Here is a 20629-nt window from a genome sequence, read left to right on the forward strand (position 1 = left end):
TTTTTGGATTTTAATGTAATTTAAAATTACTACCTTGACTTTTTTTAAAAAATCAAATTGCGGTTGTAATTAGACTTGTTGAGATTAGGCCATTAACGGACATGAACTCAATTTTGAATATCGTTAGTGTCACGTCAACATTTTTAACTTTTATTTGTAAGTAATGCGGAAAAAAATGTTCTATGGCAAAAATTTTGGTATTTTTATTTTTAAGATGTAGTTAAAAATTCACACTAATATTGGGTATGGCGTGTTAATGTGATATATGTGTAAAGTATTGAAAACGTAAGTAGTGATTCTTTTCTTTTCTTTTCTTTTTTTAATTTTTTTTATTTTTCTAGAGAGATTATAAATTGTGTTAAACATATGGAGTAATTTTAAATCTTTTTTAAATTTTAACTATTTAATTTGAAAATAAAAATTAATATTTGTGGAAAAATCCTAGAAAATCTTGATATGTTGATAATGGCTCAAATTGTCAACAAGTATGAATATAATTGCTGAAAAATATAAATATTCAAGTTGGTGGGCTCAAGTCTTATTTATTTATAAGAGGATAAGGTTAGTTTTAAAAGGAGTCAAAAAACAACTTAGAATTGGATTTCTGAAAAAAAAAAAATAAATAAAAAAAATGTGTGGGTAAGTATGTGGGCTACAATGTTTATCTTCATCATGAAAAATACTTTGTATTCATGATGATTCGTTTTCCCAACAACAATTTGATTAAACCTATTTTTCATGATTAAGCCTCTATAAAAAGACATGTAGTCCTAGATTGAGATAATCCAAAAAATTCAAATTGGTGAGAGCACTTTGTAACATGTCCTTAGTTGAGATCATCCGAAAAATTCAAATTGGTGAGAGTACTTTGTGGCATTTACAAAGTGTAGTTTTCTTTACTAGGCATTTGAGAGGGTCAGTTGAGTGGGGTGTACAAGGAGTTAAGGGCTTGGGTTTGGGATATTAAACTTGAACGGTTCAGGTTTGTACCATCATACTCAATATTTTCTAATAGTAAAGAAAGAAACCGGATCACGCCCCGTTCTCGTATGTTTTCTTTCAAAACTTGTCTTTTGCATAAAAGTCAGGTGAAAAATTTGTTACCAATTAATTATCAATTTTCCCAACAACATATAATTAATAGAATTAATTTGAATAGTTACCCATATCCTTTTAAGAAGGAGAGAATACTTATTATTAGAAAGATATAAATGTGGATAAGAATAAATATGAATTATTTAATTTCTTTTACATAAATTTATTATTTCTAATTAACAAGAATTTAAAAAAAAAAAAAAAAAAATTGTGAGGATGAAAATGAAAAAATCTAACTATTTAATTAGAAAAAATTACTTAAATTTTAAAATATTTTATCAGAAGATTATTTGTAGACATCTACATATATCCTAATCATAAGATCATAACATCCTAACCTAAGATATTATATATATATATATATATATATAAATCTAATTCCTTTTAATTCGATTATTATTTAAAGATTTTATCCATTTTTCATTTTTATCAATCGAATATTTATGATTCTTTCCAAATTTATACCTTTGGCTAATTTGAAGAACAAAACGCGAAAGAATAATTAACAGCAATTAAAGATTTTTTTTTTTTCCCCAATTTGTTCACTTTTATCAGTGCAACATTTACCGTTCTTCTTCGAAGGTCTTTGACCAATTGAATTGCAACGTGGCATGGTATGATTGACCAAACGCTGGCGAGCGCGTGCCAACACCAATCAGCTATTGAGCTTTGGACTAGGAACCAAGCCCCCGTACTCAACCCTTTCTTTGTCTCGAAAAGAGAGAGAGAGAGAGAGAGAGAGAGCTCCATGGCGACATCGAAGCTTCAAGCGCTCTGGAACCACCCAGCCGGACCCAAAACGAGTGAGTCAACTTGGCTATCGTTCTATTTTTTATAAAAATCGTTGCTCTGTCGTTTGTCTGATTGTAATTTGCAAATTAAAAATATGTGCTTTGTTTGTTTGTTTGCTTTATTTTGCTCGATTTTGATACTTTGCTTCGGATTTTCTTCGCTCGTCTCGTCGCGTTTCCGTACGAATCACTTTCACAGAGATTAGATCCACGAGATTGAGGCTCAAGATTTGAAAAAAAAAAAACAGAAAAAAATTGACCTTTGCTATAGCAGAAGGGTTAATTACTGTTTCTGTGGCTGACATCAGATAGACATTTTAGAGTTAATTATATTATTGTTTTGGGACTTTACTGTGTAAATCGGATAGCTGATTGAGACCATAATTAGTAAGTTATATTGTTGATGGAATCACTTAAGGGACATTAGATTTCTAAGGTTTTTTTTTTTTTTTTTTTGGTATTAATGTGCTAGTTTGGTCTCAGTGATATCTGCCTTATGAGAATTGTTTTATTTTGGATTTAATGTGTAACTAATCCTATTGCCCTTTTGAGGCCCCAAACATCGTTCTCTGTAGAATGACTTTGACAAGTTTATTATTTTATACTGCTCCATGAGTTTATATATATATATATACATATATTTTTCTTTGTCATGATAAGTGTACTGAACCGGTTATTGTATTAGAGTAGAGGTCATGGAACCTTGACTTCAAAGTTTACTTGATTTCAGGTGTTGGGCTCATACATGAGAGGATTGTTATAGTATTCAAGTATTAGTTAAATGATTAAATTCACAATTTCCTATCGGCTTAAGCTTTTAGGATAATTGTGAATTTAACAGAATCGATTTCGAATCTGATTCAAATCCAATATAACACCTGTGGGTACATAATACATGTGTTGAGTCGATTCTTAATCGCCAATGGTTGAATGAATGTTTTTCATTTGTCAGTAATTACAGTATGCATAAGTTTGCTTTCTTGTTGTCGCAGTTCACTTTTGGGCACCGACTTTCAAATGGGGCATCAGCATAGCCAACATTGCTGACTTCTCCAAACCACCTGAAAAGCTTTCGTATCCTCAGCAAATAGGTATATACACGAATACATGTGCACACACACTATCTGAAACCTTTATCCACGTACTGCCATGTATTCAAGAACAAGTCAGTATTCTATTAGTAGTTTAAGCATTCTTTCTCTTGCATTAATTTACACTAGCATTATATTTTTTTCTCACGCTCTCTATTGTGATGCAGCGGTTACATGCACTGGACTTATCTGGACACGATATAGCACAGTAATCACTCCGGTAAGTCTGAATTTTGAGAAGATTTCCTGCTTTCAGAAGTTAGAGATAATGATGGTATACCTCCGACAGTGTTGTATAGCTTCATTGCACAGATATAACATAGACACTTCCTTATTTTCTTTACTCCACGCGTACATACCTTGTCCAGATTTGAGTTGTATGAACCATAATCTTTCAATCAGGCTATCGTATCTAAGGTTTGAATGGTTCGCATTCTGGATTGTAATAGTCAGGGGTGGAACCACCTTGTTGCTTCCAAAATTTTAAGACCTCCTCTAAATTTCATGAAATAAACCCTCCTAAATTAATTTTTACACCCCACCCCCACCCCGTTGTGCCCTCACACCTGAAATTTTAGTTTCGCCCCTGGTAATGGTGGTATCATGACTTCCATCGAAATTTTCACCCCCCTTTTTGGTGGGGGGGCTGGAATTTGGAGGGAATGGACTGTGCCTTATCTCTTGTTCCTGCCTTATTTCTAGTTTTCTCATCTCCCAAAACCCAAATAGGGAATTGCATAGTAATCCACTCTTAAGAGTAAATCGGCTGAATCTGTGGAATCTGAATGGATCAGATCCAGTCGGATCTGATCAAAGCTTCAAGTTAAAGGTGCCCTACCACTTGCTCTCCAGCTTTTTCCAAAATAACGTTTTGCTTTAATTCCACCACCGTGTGCATCCCTAGAAAGAGTGAAGTTTAAAATACTAAGGCCTCGTTTGGTTCGCGGATTGTCTATTCCATTGGAAAAGGATTAGCTACCACTGGGATTAACTATCACTGGGAATAGATTAGCTAGTCCTATTCCTTTGTTTGGTTGTAACGCTGGAATAGACTACCTAATCCTATTCTTTCGTTTGGTACAATGCAATATGTTGGTGAATGGAATCGTATTGTGATCTTATTTCCTAAAATACCCTTATAATATAAATACAATTTATATTATTAAGGACTTTCATTCTTTTCTTTTTTTTGAAACATAAACAACTTTACTATAATTTTTTTTTTTTTTTTTTTATTAGTTATGTCATGTATGTGATTTTTTGTTTTTTTGTTTTTTTAAACAATTACGCTACAAATATATATACACGCTTGAACACAGGTTGTACGCTTGAAACCTGTGTTCAAGTGTTCAAGCGTATATATATATATATTATGAACACATGTTATATATATATAACTGAATTAAAAATCAAACTGAGAAAGTATAGAGAAAGATTGAGAGAAACAGAATAAAAAAAATAAAAAAATAAACCCTAAATAGAATCAAAGAAAAACGATACAGAGAATAAAAAATAAAATAAAATAAAATAAAAACTAAGAAACAATACAGAGAAAAAAAAAAAATCCAAGAAACAGAGAGAGAATAAAATAACCAAGAAACAAAGAAGAAAAATCGAAGAGAAGAGAGATCGTTGCTCTTTGAGAGATGGAGATCGTTTTGCAGAGTCTCTTTGAGAGACGTTGGTGCTAAAAGGGTGGGGTTGTTGTTGGCAATTTACACGATAATTTTAATCCCATAGGAAATGATTAGCTAAGCCACTCGTTTTTGAGTGGCTTAGCTAACACTGTGTGTATAGGATTAGTGATCCCATGGGAATAGACTATTCCCAGGGATAGAGTGTTACCAAACAAAGGATTAGCTATACCTAGTGTTAGCTAGTCCAATCCAAGGGTCTAATCCGCGAACCAAACGGGGCCTAAGAACAATCTGAGGTGTGGGTTTATGCAACGGTCTGATCTTTTATTCAATGATTCTGGAATGATATATATCCCACCTTTTAGTGTGTAAGGTCCTCAATGAAGATGATACTCCCCTCCCCCTCCCTCTTTGCACCCCATGAAACAAAAATGAGAAAAAAGCAACGAGAATGTGAACATGGCCTTGACTGCACGGAGAGTAATTCATTTCCAAGGGAAAAAGAAGAGCACTTGTTTGCTATTCCTAATTTCTTTGTGGTATCTTATGAAGAATGTTCTTTTGTTTCACTTCTTGGTATTGCTCAATGGCATTTGTCTGGGATGGAGGCTTGTTCATAATTCTAATTCTTGGTTGTCTTTTATTTTGACCTGCAGAAGAACTGGAACCTTTTTAGTGTAAATGTTGCAATGGCAGGGACAGGAATCTACCAACTTTCACGCAAAATACGGTTAGTTGGATCAAATTAATATTGATCTGTCGCAATTTTTTAATCCTTATAGAAAGGAAATGGACATGAGACACATCTTATTACCAAAAAAAAAAGCAGTAGGTGGTCAGTTTTCTGTAACTTTGCTCATCATTTGCACAATAAAAGGTGGTGAAAAAGAGAAGAAGAAATGTCTTAATTGTTTAAATTGGATTTTAAAAGATTTTTTGACACTTGCTGGAAAGTCTGGTTGGAAATATCTTAGATTTCTTCTCTGTAATATTCTCCATGGTTTGCATGAATGCCATTTCCATTGAAGGTGGGATCTTCATGACTCTTCTTTCTTTTTTCCTTCTTTTACATTTCCAGGCAAGATTATTTCTCAGAGGAAGAAGCAGCTGTAGCAAAAGAATGATGACGAAAAGTTCTCAACTTCTTTTTATGTCGCTTGGTTGGAGGCTCAATATTGCCTCCTTGTCTTGCAGTTCATTAAAGTTCTTCAATAATCATGCTTGTCTTTTTTTGCATTGGATGGTTCATTTATGTCATGAAGTGTGTATTTGTAGCTTTAATGATTGGCACTGTACTAGTAAACCAACTGGAAATAATTGAACACTTGAACAGCCAAGGTTCCCAAATTCAATGATAAAATTTTGTTAATATTTCCATAAATCACATGTTTTTGTTTTGCAATATCTTCATTGTAACCTTTTGCAGTCCACGTTCACCTCTTAAAATTGGGACTGGCTATGTAGAACTAGGATTTAAAATGGTAGAGAATTGAGGTATTGATTAATTTCTTCATAATTATATTACTCTTGGGACTTAAATTTTTTGCTGTGTCGTGGAGGAGCCAGTTCAGGATGCTCTCCATTTTACTTGAATTGGAGATTCATTGTCCATGTTAGATTTCACACTTAAGTGAAGAGGGGTTTATTTTATGGGCCAGATCATTTTTTCACATATCTAATGGTTTATATGTTACTATGTCATTTAAAATTTTAAAAGACATAAAGACATGATACCATGCAATGAAAAATAAATAAATAAATAAAAAATAAAACTTGATGTGAAAAATAAGTCTAGCTAGTAAAACTAGCGTAACCCTCATCGCAAGGCTCTTGCTAGAACATATTGATTACCAACCAAACAGAGTAATGTTAAAGTCCCTTCTGTATTTTTTTATAGTTCCTCCAAGAATGATATGACTATTAAAATCACCATTGAGCTTGTGATTAATTATTATTAGATTTGATCAAATGGTAATTTTAATATCTACATCATTCTTAGAGGGACTCGAGATGAACACTTGAGGGACTTTTAAAATTACTAAACCAGATATCTAAAGAATAGCGCTAAATAAGTTGTAAAGTTATAAAGGTCTTGAATGCAAAACCATGCGTTAAATTTGAGAGATCCATGAATGGAAATGATATTGATTTGCAGCTCTAAAACCAAAACCGGTAGATCTCAATTAAGACTTAACAGTGCGTTTTGGCCTTGCGATTTTGTAGGCCAAAAGTGTGTTAAAAAAAAATGCCAATTTGGAGACATAAAATTCTATATTTTAAAATCACATGTAATGGATGCATTTTAAAAAATGCTTGCTTTTAAAGAATAAACTGTGATTTCAAAAGCGGAACCATACTTTTACCAAATGTATATTTGTGTTTCTAAAAATTATTTTTCATTAACTACATTTTAAAATCTCTCAATCCTTGAAATAGTCCTTATTTAAAAATAAAAAAATAAAAAAAATAATTTAAAATAAAAAATAAAAATAAAAATAGTTGGTTTTACCATGTCCAGCGTTATAGAATAAATATGAGATAAAAATATAATTTCTAACATAACTCTTAACCTAAAGCCGTACTCTGAACTCATTATAGATCCTTCAACACTATGTCCTAGTCATAAGGCACTTCACCTAGTACCATCTTGATGAGCAATTACATATTGACAGTCCAATCAACATGATGCAAAGTAATACTAGAACATCAATACAATTATCACATTGAAAACTAGATGATTCATTCGATTTCCTTTCAATTTGTAAGTCCAGCATGTCCAAGCTCAGAAGTTGTCAGACAAAGCTGGAAAGATTTAAAAAAAAATCAATTGTCCAATGAGGAGGGAAAAAGGTATTGCATGCCCCCTAAAGCCAAACTGCAATCAGCTCAGCAAGGGAGCATAAAATGAAGACTAAAGTACATGCATATGCCACTGGAATACACTTGCCTAAGACAGCCAGTGGTTCAACAAGAATACAAAAAAAAATTAAAAATTAAAAAAAATTGCAGTTTATAATCAGGCACAAACAAGTAGGTTGCAGATTCTAATGTCCTCAGCATCCCAAAACCCCAAGGCAGCCTTCAATCATGTCTCAACACTACTTGCCTTCTCTTTCCTACTGGCCACCTCTAGTCTGATCAGTTTTTGAGTCATGACCATGGTCATCATCATGCGCCTTCAAGCCTAAACTCAAATCCAAAGTGCTTTCATTCAGATCTTGGCATATTAACTGGTTTTTGTCCTGTGACACAATAAAAATCTAATTCAGCATTACATGTAATCTTTCAATAAGACATAAGCAGATAGTTCAATAGCTATGTAGGGTTGATCTCATGCCACTAACAGAAGCATACATTTTTAAAACTAGAAAATTTCCTTCACCAATCATTGGGATTGCAGCTTGAAATTAGACACTCCATCTTAAACCAGACGGATATTTTTTTTATAACTATCTTGCCAGACTTTCAAAATGAAGTACTTTGCTTTTCTTAGATTCTAATATGGAACAAATAGCTAGGTAACTAGCAATCCTGTGCATGACCTTTCATCATTCTCATTTTCCTTTCTTTTATTATCATTATCTAAACTAATTGCAGTAGTGTCCCAATCCATCAGTCCAGACTAGCTTTTTGTCCAGAAGTTTTCTCCATCATAGATGATATTTTCACCAAGAATTTAGATCAGAAGCAATGAAATACAAAACAAGAATGAGATGTGTAACCGTTTCACCTGACTTTCCTCCATTGGCACATCATTAATGTCAGGTTTCTCGTCCAAAGCCTCACCCTTGGGAGTGGACTCTGTTGCACTAGGGTCAATATCAATTGATTTAGCATCATCATTTTCTGCAGCCTCGTTTTCTGCATCCTCATTCTTCTGCTCCTCTAGAACAGCAATCTGCACAGCCAAATATCCAAAATGATCATGCATCCACAAGGCCAGTAAAACAAATAGAACATAGAGATAATAAGACAAATGTCTTCACTGCCTCATTCCAAGGGCGTCAATTTAGATTTAATGATGGATTGTTATTTTAGGAAAAATTGTTAGGCTACATATAAAACAATTACTCGAAAACACATAAAGCAGTTGTTTGAAATGTTATACTCTCCCCAGCATAAATGCTTATTTCCAACGTTACAAACACAAACTCGAATACCACATTCCCTTTTCCTTTTCTTTCATCCATTTGTGTTCTAATGGTGGTATAAGTACCTAATAAGAGATTTTCTTAGTAGGAAAAGATGAAACAAAAAAGAAAATAGAAAAGGCTTAATTCTCCAGCACAGAGGGAGTACAAAAAAAAGAAATCCTGAGAAGCTACAATCCAGAAAAGATTAATCCACCCAAAGCTTTCATTCAATCAAAAAGCGAGCTCACAAAAATGAGCTTGAGCTTACTCCTGGAGAGCCCAACACCACCTAAGGCATAATGTGACTTCATTCCAACTCCCACTATTACTGGAATGTACAAACTTCCATTCCAGCATTCAAGCAACTCAAAAACTGTCCCAGGCATCAGCAATTGGAAGCCAAAGTGCAGGAACAGGACAGACCAAAGATTGTGTTCCTAGGTTATCCGGGATTTACAATCATAGACTACAGGCACAAATGCCAATCATAGACAACAGGCACAAATCATGTGACAATCCCATAAATTTCCATGTTACTAGTGAGAAAAATGCATTTCTGAACTAATGCAGGATCGACGATAATGAGAGATGCCCACAAACTTCAAAGGCATTAATGAACTGAAGACTCATCTTTTATACTGGCTAATCTGGCATCCTTAAAACCTACAGCAGTCTTTAAAATATTTGTATAGCCTCTGCATTTAAAGTCTTTATATAATTCATTGTCCAAATGCACCAAAACAAACAACACTAAAACAGTCCATTGCATATCATCTCTTTAATCCTTAAGTTCATAACTATGGGAAATGAATTCCATTCCATTAATGAGATATGTCATGCGGATGAATTACATGAAGAGATTGAGACCAAACTCCTCCACCTGGTTTCTCATATGGATATAGCTCAGAACTCCAAATAATAGAAGGAAAGAAAAGGAAAAAGATCAATCTTGTTTTACAACTGTGTCAATATGCATTACAGAAGTTCAACTTACCATCATGCCTAAAAAGAGTGTACTGTTCATATAAAACATCATGTATTTCCAAATCTGTCATTGTTGAATTGCCAAATCTATGGGTTTGACAAACTTCTAACTTTTAAATTAACATGTTAAAATACAAGCCAACAGTTTACTATAACATGAAAAGAAAACCTCATAAAAAGAACACCAAAGTTGGATAATGGCCCCAAACAGTACATATTGTCAGCCAAAAAACAGAAGAAAAAATAAGCAAGTATTAGCTTCTAGGTCACAAAATATATGTAATTTGAGAGAGTAAGAGAGAGAGAATAAGCAGAAACTTTATAAGACTCTAATTAAATTTGATTCTCAAATATGAAAGAATATCTGACTACATCATATGCCATTAGTAGGCACAAAGCCAATTTCCAATTGGCACCACCACCACCTCCTCTGGTTTCTCCAGTATATGAGACAAATTTTCCTTGTTTACCATTTTATTGGCTCTACTCAATTAAACCTACACAACATAAAGCCATGGTTGATAAGCACATCACTAATTGTGTCTTTTAAGTGAAACAGACATCATTATAATTTTCTATATGATGCTTGATAGGTAGGAAGTGAGTTAAATGTATAATCATATGATACCATATCTATTTCTCTCAAATAAATAAGTGTAATGGTCAAAATCCATAATAGATCGTTATCACAACATCTACGAACCGATCAAAGAAATCAACCCAAAAAAGTCCCTTGCATAAAAATGCTCATCGTGTGAACCAATCAACAAAGAAATATTATTATAGTACCAGTGCTATGATCATAAAACGTAAGATTTTACCTATGGTCTACCAAGACTTCAAGTCTCTCCATAACCAAGATTTTACCATATAAAGAATGACAAAATTTATCTTTGTACTTAAAGATTTGTATCATCCAAGCATAACTTTTATAAATAGCTGACCTTAGATCATTACTAAAACATCAAAAAGATAAATGACTCCCCTCCACCCACTCCAAAAAAGAATGGCTATATGTTAGGTTATTGAGCAACTGGATTTAGACAATTAATAATATTTTTATGATTGAGTTATTCCTTTTTTTATTACAAAAAATGGAAAACAATTTAGACAAAAGAAAAAGTAAAGGCATACAAATCTAGATATATTCCAATTCCACAAACTGTCAGCCTTTTAGATCAAGTACAAAGTTCCAAGTTGGCATAATTAGCTACATCTTTTTATGATGACATCAAACAAGCACACACGCATAATAAATTATGTACACACAAACATATACATGGAGTCGTATCCAGCAAACATTATTCAAAACCTTTCCAACTAGATATGCCCAAGTACACTTGTCCACATGGCATATCAACATGTCCACATGGAGTACTACCAAAACTAAAGTTTCAACTCAATATAACCTCCAAATCTACATAGTACCACCTCAAAGGTCCTTTACAACGACTTATAACTAACAATTCAAAACATTCTACCATAGTCAAGTACAACCAAATCAATCCCCACTCATTTCAAGCTTTTGTTTCCCTCTTCCTCATCCCCACGTCTTTGCCACTATATCATTATCCACCAAACATCACAAGATTTCACCTTTACATTGCAACCCTACGAAAACTCAAATAAAAATCCCAACTCCTCCAAACAATTCTTCCAACCCATAAGCCAAAACCCTTGATCAATCGATACTAACCCAAAATAACCAGATCACATATCAGTCTCCCCAGTCCATCAAACCCGCTATTCTCAACAAATCCCAAAAACCCAGATCACATATCAAAATTAAATAAATCCAATCTTTCTAATGGCCCACACACAATTCTTTCCCCAAAATAAAATCCAACAAACACACACATAACCAAATCCAAAAACTCGAACCCAAATTTAAAAATTAACAAAAAAAGACCCCAAGAAACAAGAAATCAATTACTATATTCACAAAAAATTACCGGAATGTATTTGAATTTACGACGAGGAGGCTCCTCCAGGGTACCCGCCACGTCATCCCTGCCGGAACTCTTGTCCCCGTTACCGTCATTCACGTTACTGTTGTTGTTATTGCTGTTCTGGCTCTGGGTGATTGGGGTCCACTTGTAAAGCAAGAGATGTGAGCCGTTATTACCGTTAGTCGTCCCATTGGTGGTGGTGTTGTGGCTGTGAATCTGATGAGAGTGACTGTTGCTGTGGTTAGAGGCAGCACTACTGGTCGATGGCGCTACGTGGACCCACTTCTTCTTCCACTTCCTCACCGGCCCACTGAACACCGTGGCCGGCCCGTACCGCGTCGAGGACCGCCCGAGTCGGGCCCCAACTCCCTCCATGTTTCCCCGATCTGAATCGGTTCCGACTCGGCCTCCGATCCCTCAAAAAAAATATTATTATTACTTTTATTTTTCTTTCTCTCTATCTCAAAACATATACAGCTGGCTTTTGCTTTCGGCCTTTTTATGGTTTTCCAAGTTTGGCTGGGATTGGGTGGTTCCGTGAGTGGGTAGTTAATGTTTTGGCCAATCGTGGCCGTCCAAAACATGGACTCCTTTCCCAAATAGGATTATAGCCTTTTGTGTATGTGTTTGACATTCTTATTTTGCAAATGATTGATGGAATAGTATGAGTTGTTTGTTTTTGTAGTGTGGGTGAATTTGGAAGGAGACTTCCTACATGTGAGTCAACTAGTTGTGTGATTTGGTTGGGCTATATAGGTTAATATATATGGCAATTTTTTTTTTTTTTTGGGGGAAATATTGAAATAAGAAAATCTGTTTGAGGTATACTCTTGGCGTAGTTCAATTTGAAATGTTTTGAGGTCCATATTTCACTTATTGAACATGGTGTTATGGTCGTATGTAAAAGCGTCATTGGAGTAATCAATGTCCCTATAGCGAGGGAACGGTAGAATTTGTCTATAAATTTTTATTCTTTTTATTGCGTTTCGCTCGAAGAGTTGAAATAAGATAGTGCATCAAACAGTTCCCAATCGAAGGGTTGAAATGAGAAAGTGCATCAAACTATTCCCGATGGCCAACTTTGTCCTCTTTCCCATTAATCCTATATGAGGGATTCTTTGTTCTTAGGAGAGCTATTAATTCCTACTACGGTCTATGGATCATATATGTCAATGAGACTCTTGCTTACCCTTTTTACAGTAAAATTTCTTAACCAATAAACATTTAAAACATCTACTTTCACAATAGAAGCAATTAGTTGGTCATGTTCTCATGCTAGATAGATATCTCAATATAAAATGTTTACACTTGAAATGGTAGTTGCACGAGACTTAAAATCTTGTGTTTCACAGGGTAGAAAATTGTTCAAACCCAATTATTCTTCAAATTGGATTGGAGTCTAATATAATATATGTTGTTAGACCAAATAACAATGTAATGTATAATAAAGTATGTCAAAGTTTTCTTTCAAATTGAGTTTGAAGAAAATCTATAAAAATATCATGTGTCTATTTTCTTAATAGTATATGATGCACATAATTTTTTTATAAAATTTATTATAATTTTGTCCATGCTATTAAAAAAAATATGTGATTTCCACCTGCTTAACGAACATATGTTATTTTTATAAACTTAGTTTGAAGAAATTTTTCTAACCCAGTTTAGAAGAAAACTCAATCTCTCTCTAAACGAGCTCATCTATCATTTCCTGTATTTTGTACTAGTGATAAATACTTTTTTTTTTTTTTACATGTCGGCACAAGAGAGGGGAGAGAAATTCGAACTAGTGACTTCCGCTTCATTAGGTGTGGTCCCAGTTGATTAAGCTACATCTTGCATTAAAAATAAGGGTTAAATACTAAATACCCCATGGGATTTCATTACTTTATTTTTTCCCCCCCTAGGATTTGATTTTTATCACAGGAGGTCCATGTGGTTTTGATAATAGACCAAATTAGTTTTTTTTGTCAGTAGACTGTTAGTTGACTTAACGGAAATCCACATGGACCAATCAAATGTTGACATGTGGCACTTAATTTTTTCTTTTTTTTAAAAAAAAGAAAGAAAGAAAAAAGAAAAAAAATTGGGGGTGGCTCGTGGCCAAGTGGTGCCCAAGGGGATGGCCGATACTACCCCCGGTGGGTATTGGGGGTGGCTCGGCCACCCCTATGGAGCCTAGGGGGTGGTTTCGACCACCCCCAATGGTGGTTGGGGGTGGTTTCAGCCACCCCCTTGGAGCCAAGGGGGTGGCCGAGCCACCCTCAATTTTTTTTAATTAAAAAAAATTAAGTAAGTGCCACGTGTCAACATTTGATTGGTCCACGTGAATTTTTGTTAAGTCAACTAACGATCAACTGACAGAAGGACTAATTTGGTCTATTATCAAAATCATAGAGACCTCCTATAATAAAAATCAAACCTTAGGAAGAAAAAAAAAAAGTAATGAAACTTGATGGGAGTATTTAGTATTTAATCATAAAAATAAAACATGTAATTAAAAAAAAAAACAAAAAAAAAAACATGTGGTTGAAATACACATGTCAATTGCGCCTAAACCCAGTTTTAATGAAATTTATGTCCTTCACCACGACATCGTTTGGTACCCTGCCCGCTCCCCAGTGGCTACACCTCTTTCCTTCGTTTGCCTCACTCTTCTGCCGCTTTTGTTTCAAGCTTCGCGGTTGAACGCGGAAGAGAAAACCCACAAAAAAGCCACTGTCAAATTATCATCAATTCCTTTCCCTATTTTATCTCTTCCACCAAATAAAACCCTGCTGAACTCTATTTTATCCGGTATTTCAATGGAAACCCAGAGATTGCTTTCTGGGTTTTGCTCAAACCCAACGATCCCACCCGTCCGAAACACCAAAAAGCCTTTCTTTGTGGCGTCACCGCCTACTTCTTCAGCATCTTTCTATCAACCCCGCAAATGGGTCTCGTATAGAACCTGTCATTTTGTTCCGCAAAGGGTGGGGTCTAAGCAGAGATTGAAGTGTAAAAACGGTGTAGAAAATGTGGAGGATGATGCTATTTCTCATGGAAAGGATTTGAAAAATGGGGTTAGAAGGAAAAAGCTAGCGGTTTTCGTCTCCGGTGGTGGGTCGAACTTCAGGTCCATTCATGAAGCTTCTCTTCAAGGATCAGTTCATGGAGACATCGTTGTTTTGGTCACAAATAAACGCGGTTTTCTCTCTATCTTTATATAATTCTGATTTTGTTATTTTGATTGTCCTCTTGGGCTTGAAAGTCGTTATTTTTAATTCCTTACGAACTGTAAAATAGTGGAAATTTTATGTTATTCAATAAAGTTATAATTTTTTTGAACTGCTGTCTCAGCAATTTTCTTGGTAAATCAAGTTCTGTGATTTGTGAGCGTTAGGAAAATCATAGTTGAATCCCAAAGCAGCATTCATATTTGCTTTCTATACTGATGGGTCCCAATCAGAGTCGCACGATATGGACTAGACATGGGGTAGGCCATTGGTTGGAGGATGGTTTCTTGTGGTACCTTATTCCAATTCCCTATGTGGCATCGTTGAAGGAAAGTATCAGATGCCAGAGGTGCAACTGAGCCTTGTGCTTTTTAAAATTGTCCTACCTAGTTTTAGCTAGCATGAGGAAGTTTTCTATCTCGTAGGTGGACATGTTAACACTTCACAGAGTGATTTCTGTTTGATTTTAATGTGCGGTGCTCTTTTTTCAAAACAAGCAGCCCTGATACTGAAATCTGAGACTAGCTACAAATGGTAGCTATTGGTTTGCCTTGACAGGTAGCTGGGAAAGTTTTCTTGGATATATACTTCCATCAACTTGGTAGGCTTTGGATAGAGATTTTGGACCTTTACAGCTCATTTTTATAGAAGGAAGATGTGCACTGCCCGCTAACTTATGGTGATAAGATTAGAACATAATTAGTAACTTCGGGACTGTGGCACTATAATGCATAAACCTTTACTTTGGAGCATACCTATTCATGTGTGTTATTTTCCTCTGTATGGCAGGCTGTGGAGGTGCAGAGTACGCAAGAGATAAGGGCATCCCAGTTGTTTTGTTCCCCAAAACAAAGGAGGAACCTGACGGGCTCTCCCCAAGCGACCTCGTATCTGTGCTTAGGTCAGGCTCTTCTCCCAAAAATGAAACATTTAGGTCTGCCTTTCGTTTTTTTATTTGGATTTCGTTAATGTTGAACCATATTCGTGGTAGATTCACTAGTAAGAAGGTTCTTGATTTTTGCTCAGCAAGAAGTTTGTACGCATAAACCCAAATTAGATTAATTATTGCTATAAAATCTCTTATATTCTCTGCCACAGGCAGTCAGGAAATATTAAGAAATTGTCGAAAAACTATTCAATAAAGGAGAATACAATTTAGTCTAATTTTTGTTATGTGAAGGAAGTCTGTTAGATCAATCATTAACGAAGATGTTCCTTGTAGCCAATCCTTGAGATGCATCCTATGGATTTTGAGTACTTAATGTAACTTGTCAACTGTGCATCCTTTCTGTGCTGCCACTATATAGCTTGATCATACCTATCTAAATCGTTTTCTCTAGGCACTGTCGACTATGTGTGCTTACATACTGTTTTTTCTTCTGGCTTTACTTTTGTCTGCTACAGTTGGCTTTTTCATTAGATTCCTAAGTTGCTTTTCTTTTTTCTGGTTGTCCTTGGTTCATTTGATGTCTGTTGTCTAAAGGTCATTCATTATCCAAATAACAGTTTAAACGCAATATATACTTTCTTAGGGTAGCAGATCTCATTTAGGCTTATCCTAGAGGACTTGTACTTCTGCCTGTTACTTAGAAGAATTGTTCTTTTATGTAACCCCTGCCAAGTACTTGATGAGATCCACTCATATCATAAGCAGATTCCAGGATGTACTCTGTGTTGTACCAATAATGTACAATACTTGGGTTCTGTTAAACATTTCCCTAGTGACAACACTTTCAGGGAAAGTAATATGTTTTCTATTATTTGGTTGAGATCCTAAAATAATTTCCTAGTGTTTGGTTGCACCAAAATTCTGTACGTTGAAATTTATAAAAATCAATAATACCAAAGCCCACAAGTTGAGAAGGCAGCTCATCTAGGTCAGCAATGGTGAATTTGAACTTTGCCACAGTGAAACTGAAGTTCGCAAGCCGTGTCACCAACATGGATGAGCTTGGGTCTTTTTCTGTTTCTTTGGGTACAACTCTTCATGGACCAAATACAGGAACATATGGAAAAGAAAAATTCTGGAAAATATTTTAAGCTGAAACATATAGAGCCTTAAGTCCGGTTCTTGTGCTAGTGGTTTAAATATGCGAAGGTCAAAAGAAAAATGTATCAAAATCACATTAGGGAAGAACAGTCTATATAAGATGGCTGTGATAGCCTTCTTCTTCAATACTTGTAGTTAAAATATACCTGATTCTAGGAAGTGATTTCTTTAATTTCATAAGCCAAGGAAAGATTGATGTGTTGAAATGGTACAAAAATATATTAACATTTGTCATGGTATCATAATCAGGAGATTTGAGGTTGACTTTATACTCCTAGCGGGATACTTAAAACTTATACCAGTGGAGCTGATCCGAGCTTATCCCAGATCCATAGTAAACATCCATCCATCACTCCTTCCAGCTTTTGGAGGCAAAGGCTATTATGGTATGAAGGTGCATAAGGCAGTCATTGCTTCTGGAGCAAGGTAGGTTGCAGCATTTGATGTCATATATCTAAACAAATATTGTTTCCTGACCAAGCATAAGGGATTTGCTCATTTTTTTCCAACTTTTTATTTCCATTATATTATAGTTTATATGAAGTCAGTCCGAATATTATGTTTTTGTTCCTTTGTGCTTGGTTAGATACACAGGTCCAACAATTCATTTTGTTGATGAACACTACGACACTGGGCGTATCCTTGCCCAAAGTGTTGTCCCTGTGCTTGCTAACGACACTGCAGAGGAGCTGGCAGCACGAGTTCTTCGGGAGGTAATGAGATTTTAACACTGGGTGTATCATAATTTTCCTTCAAACTTTCTCTCTTTTGAGGGAGAGTTAGGTTTTTCCTGTGCAATAAAATTGAGAAAACCTGAATCATTAGTCATTTGTCAACAGTTTTAACTTTGGGACAATAGTAACGTCAAGTTCTAGCTGGTTCCTATTGAATGATTTTATGTCTTTTGGTGCCAAATGATAGAATACCGCTAAATTCACTGATCCTCCATACATGATTGTCTGAATCCCAGACCTGTGTCTTTGGAAGGAGGAGAAGTACCCTCTTGGATGATAAAATTACAGGATTCTTGTGCATAAACTTTCCACTCGGTTGAATTCCTTTCTGTCACATCTTTATTGTTTATTTTTTCAACTTAGGAGCATGGGCTTTATGTGAAGGTGACAGAAGCATTGTGCGAAGAGCGGATCATTTGGAGGGAAGATAGTGTTCCTCTCATCCAGAGCAAAGAAAACCCAAGTGAGTTTAGGTAGCAGAACCAAACATCAGCAATTTCTGCTTTTTGTAGGGCTTAGGTTTTCTCTATCAGTTTTGCCAAGACTCAATATAATACTAACATTCTTGAATACATTTTTATACCCAAAATTGAGAAAAAATACTCATACCCAGCTGATTAAGGGGGAAAAAGGGAAAGGAAGAAAAAGAAAAAGCAAGAAGAGGGTAACCATTTTAAGTAACATGGTTTTTGTTCCACTATGTATGACTGAATTGCCTTGAACTTGAGTTTTGTTACGTTGTTAGACCATTGTTGTATGTGCAACAGGCGGATTTTTATGACTGGCATTTGAGTTCGAACTTAGAATTTTTTTTTTTTTTGGCTCATCTCGTCTTTGAAGATGATTGTATAAATATCATGAGTAATGCTACTCTTCGTATCCATTTTTCACACTCATATCGTATTGGTTGACGTGTCATGTTTTAAGTGGCTTACAATGTATTACGCTAGCCGATATGACATGAGTGTAATAAATGGGTGCGAAGACTAAAGAGTAACATTTACTCAAAAATATCATGGTGTTTGCAAGCTCGACTTACGTGAATTTCTGCACAAATGTTGTTGGCCCGTTGGGAATTGTCAAGACTGCATTTTATTTTAGTGAAAAAGGAGAGAACAAAATATACACATAGAACTTACATTGTTCAACATTGTCATAAAATAAGGTTACAATTTATATACTGTTCCAGTTAATTTTTCATCTTATGTATGATGGTGTCCACGCCAACACCAATTTTTTTTTTCCTAAAAAGATTAATGAAATGCGTCCTTAAAATTTTCTACAGTTAATCATTATTGTAACTTGAACCTTTTCCAAGTTAATTCACTGGTTTCTACTTTTAACTTGAAGGAGAGCCATTGATTTTATCATTTTACAGTTTGAGGCTTTGATACAAATATTGGGATGGATCAAAAAACAAAACAAAGATCAAGATCCTTCAGAATTTCTAAGTATTCTATTTATCGTTTTTAAAATATTATAATATATCAATACTCAGGTAATAATATTTTTCTCCAATTTTCATGATAAAATATATTTGAAAAAAAAAGGGAATTCAAAGAAGAACAATGTTGAGCAGTAAAACAAATATGGGTTCATGCTTTTGAGTTTGGCTTGCCTCTAGTGATAAAATTATTGAAGATTTTCTGTGAAAAAATAAACAGTGGCTATGGGATGATTGGAGCCAGAGGAGAACTTCAGTTATTTTATTATTATTTTTTTTTCTTCTCAACAATTCTAAATATTTAAAGAATTGCAATTCTTTATTATTAAACAGTTGCTACTTTGAAGGGGTTTTACTGGCTCACACCTTTGTGGGGTTGTGGTGACGGGCTCGCTTTCCCAGGCAGTAGCTATGGCTTAAACCGGACATTCCATAGCGGGTGGGAACCCCGATAGTAACGCCTAAGAGGAAAAATTACACTGGTCGCCCCTTTCCACCTTTTCAATTAGAAGAAAAAAAAAAAAAAAGAGTTCAAATCTTGTGATTTTATTTATTTATTTATTTTATGTTTATGTTTATTGTATTTTTTAGTAAATTTTATACTAATATGATAGAATCCCTATCGTCCGAGATGAGTGGCTGAGATCTTCCCTGCCCACCCAACTTTATATATAAAACCAGCAGCTAGGGTTTTAGTTTCATACCTCTTTCATTCGCATTTCTATTTCTCTCTTCCTAGAGTAATCGTCGCCGCTCTCTCTTTTTTCATTAGATTCTTGTTGTTCTAACCCATTGATTTATTGGGTGAGGCTACATGTACCAAGGGAAGGGTGTCATCTTCGATTCAGTACCCTTGATCTTGATTTGCCAAAGTGGCTGTAGCCAAATCGAACATCGGAGAGAAGTTTACTGGCCGGTTGTCGTGAGATCTTTCCGATCTCTGTCGACTAATCTGCTTACCGAACTTCTTATATATTCTCTTTGTCGATTGCATTGATTTTGTTGTTGTTGGGTTTTTTTGGGGGTAATGAGAAGGGAGAGAAGAGGGAAATGGCATAGGGTTTAGCCTTTTTAGAGACCCTTCTCAAAACATCAACCGTTAAAAGGGGTCACCTTCCAGGCTAGCTGCTTTGATTTCCCAGCAGTTGGCGTCTATCGGTGCCTACAAATACACACAATTTTAGACATTTTCATGATTTTAACGTTTTCGAAAGCATTTTTTATAAACTTTTTTGAACTTTGCTCACATTATTTGCAATTGGTGGGCTTGTTTGTTGTGCAATAAGGCTTCACAATATCCATTGTTCGAGATTGGAGAGGAAAAGGGTCAAAGATTAATGAATCCATCAACCAACAGAACTACAAATCATCATTCCTGAAGGACCCAAAAAGAAAAAGAAGCAAAATAAAGTCGGTGAAAATTCTCGAGGACGATGATTTCATTGTTGAAAAGGGTATTATAATCTGAACAAATTGCAGAAAAATATTTCAGAAAAAGGGGAGAGATTT

The 20629-nt window shown here is 35.1% G+C and overlaps 3 protein-coding genes and 1 non-coding gene across 5 annotated transcripts; 3 read left to right on the top strand and 1 right to left on the bottom strand.

The window, feature by feature from the left end:
- Positions 1-1778: 1778 nt before the first annotated feature.
- On the top strand, positions 1779-5998 carry LOC132171226 (mitochondrial pyruvate carrier 4). The gene is made up of 5 exons (XM_059582491.1): positions 1779-1898; positions 2879-2977; positions 3145-3197; positions 5271-5344; positions 5693-5998. The coding sequence occupies exons 1-5, from the start codon at positions 1844-1846 to the stop codon at positions 5736-5738; spliced, it is 327 nt and encodes a 108-aa protein (XP_059438474.1). The 5' UTR covers positions 1779-1843; the 3' UTR covers positions 5739-5998.
- Positions 5999-7422: 1424 nt separating this feature from the next.
- On the bottom strand, positions 7423-12153 carry LOC132171313 (uncharacterized). The gene is made up of 3 exons (XM_059582600.1): positions 11684-12153; positions 8345-8512; positions 7423-7856 (listed from the first exon to the last, which is right to left on the bottom strand). The coding sequence occupies exons 1-3, from the start codon at positions 12053-12055 to the stop codon at positions 7731-7733; spliced, it is 666 nt and encodes a 221-aa protein (XP_059438583.1). The 5' UTR covers positions 12056-12153; the 3' UTR covers positions 7423-7730.
- A 2122-nt stretch (positions 12154-14275) lies between these two features.
- On the top strand, positions 14276-18492 carry LOC132172941 (phosphoribosylglycinamide formyltransferase, chloroplastic-like). Of its 2 annotated transcripts, none has more exons than XM_059584504.1 (5): positions 14276-14863; positions 15682-15793; positions 17192-17368; positions 17529-17655; positions 18061-18492. In XM_059584504.1, the coding sequence occupies exons 1-5, from the start codon at positions 14482-14484 to the stop codon at positions 18151-18153; spliced, it is 891 nt and encodes a 296-aa protein (XP_059440487.1). In that variant the 5' UTR covers positions 14276-14481; the 3' UTR covers positions 18154-18492. The 2 variants fall into 2 exon arrangements, with proteins under 2 accessions (XP_059440487.1, XP_059440486.1); XM_059584503.1 differs by having other exon boundaries at positions 14279-14863; positions 18040-18492.
- A 1501-nt stretch (positions 18493-19993) lies between these two features.
- LOC132173193 (small nucleolar RNA snoR109) lies at positions 19994-20096 on the top strand. Its single transcript, XR_009439284.1, has one exon. It is a non-coding gene; the product is annotated as a small nucleolar RNA snoR109 (small nucleolar RNA).
- The last annotated feature ends 533 nt before the right edge of the window (positions 20097-20629 follow it).

Source organism: Corylus avellana, chromosome ca2 (assembly GCF_901000735.1).
Source record: "Corylus avellana chromosome ca2, CavTom2PMs-1.0".
NCBI lineage: Eukaryota > Viridiplantae > Streptophyta > Magnoliopsida > Fagales > Betulaceae > Corylus > Corylus avellana.

Coding starts and splice junctions, on each gene's coding strand:
- LOC132171226 (XM_059582491.1), top strand. CDS start 1,844: ATGGCGACATCGAAGCTTCAAGCGCTCTGGAACCACCCAGCCGGACCC. Junction 2,978..3,144: donor TTCGTATCCTCAGCAAATAG/GTATATACACGA, acceptor ATTGTGATGCAG/CGGTTACATGCACTGGACTT. Junction 3,198..5,270: donor ATAGCACAGTAATCACTCCG/GTAAGTCTGAAT, acceptor TTTGACCTGCAG/AAGAACTGGAACCTTTTTAG.
- LOC132171313 (XM_059582600.1), bottom strand. CDS start 12,055: ATGGAGGGAGTTGGGGCCCGACTCGGGCGGTCCTCGACGCGGTACGGG. Junction 8,513..11,683: donor GTAAATTCAAATACATTCCG/GTAATTTTTTGT, acceptor TTGGCTGTGCAG/ATTGCTGTTCTAGAGGAGCA. Junction 7,857..8,344: donor TGCCAATGGAGGAAAGTCAG/GTGAAACGGTTA, acceptor ATTGTGTCACAG/GACAAAAACCAGTTAATATG.
- LOC132172941 (XM_059584503.1), top strand. CDS start 14,482: ATGGAAACCCAGAGATTGCTTTCTGGGTTTTGCTCAAACCCAACGATC. Junction 14,864..15,681: donor TTTGGTCACAAATAAACGCG/GTTTTCTCTCTA, acceptor TCTGTATGGCAG/GCTGTGGAGGTGCAGAGTAC. Junction 15,794..17,191: donor GACCTCGTATCTGTGCTTAG/GTCAGGCTCTTC, acceptor TATCATAATCAG/GAGATTTGAGGTTGACTTTA.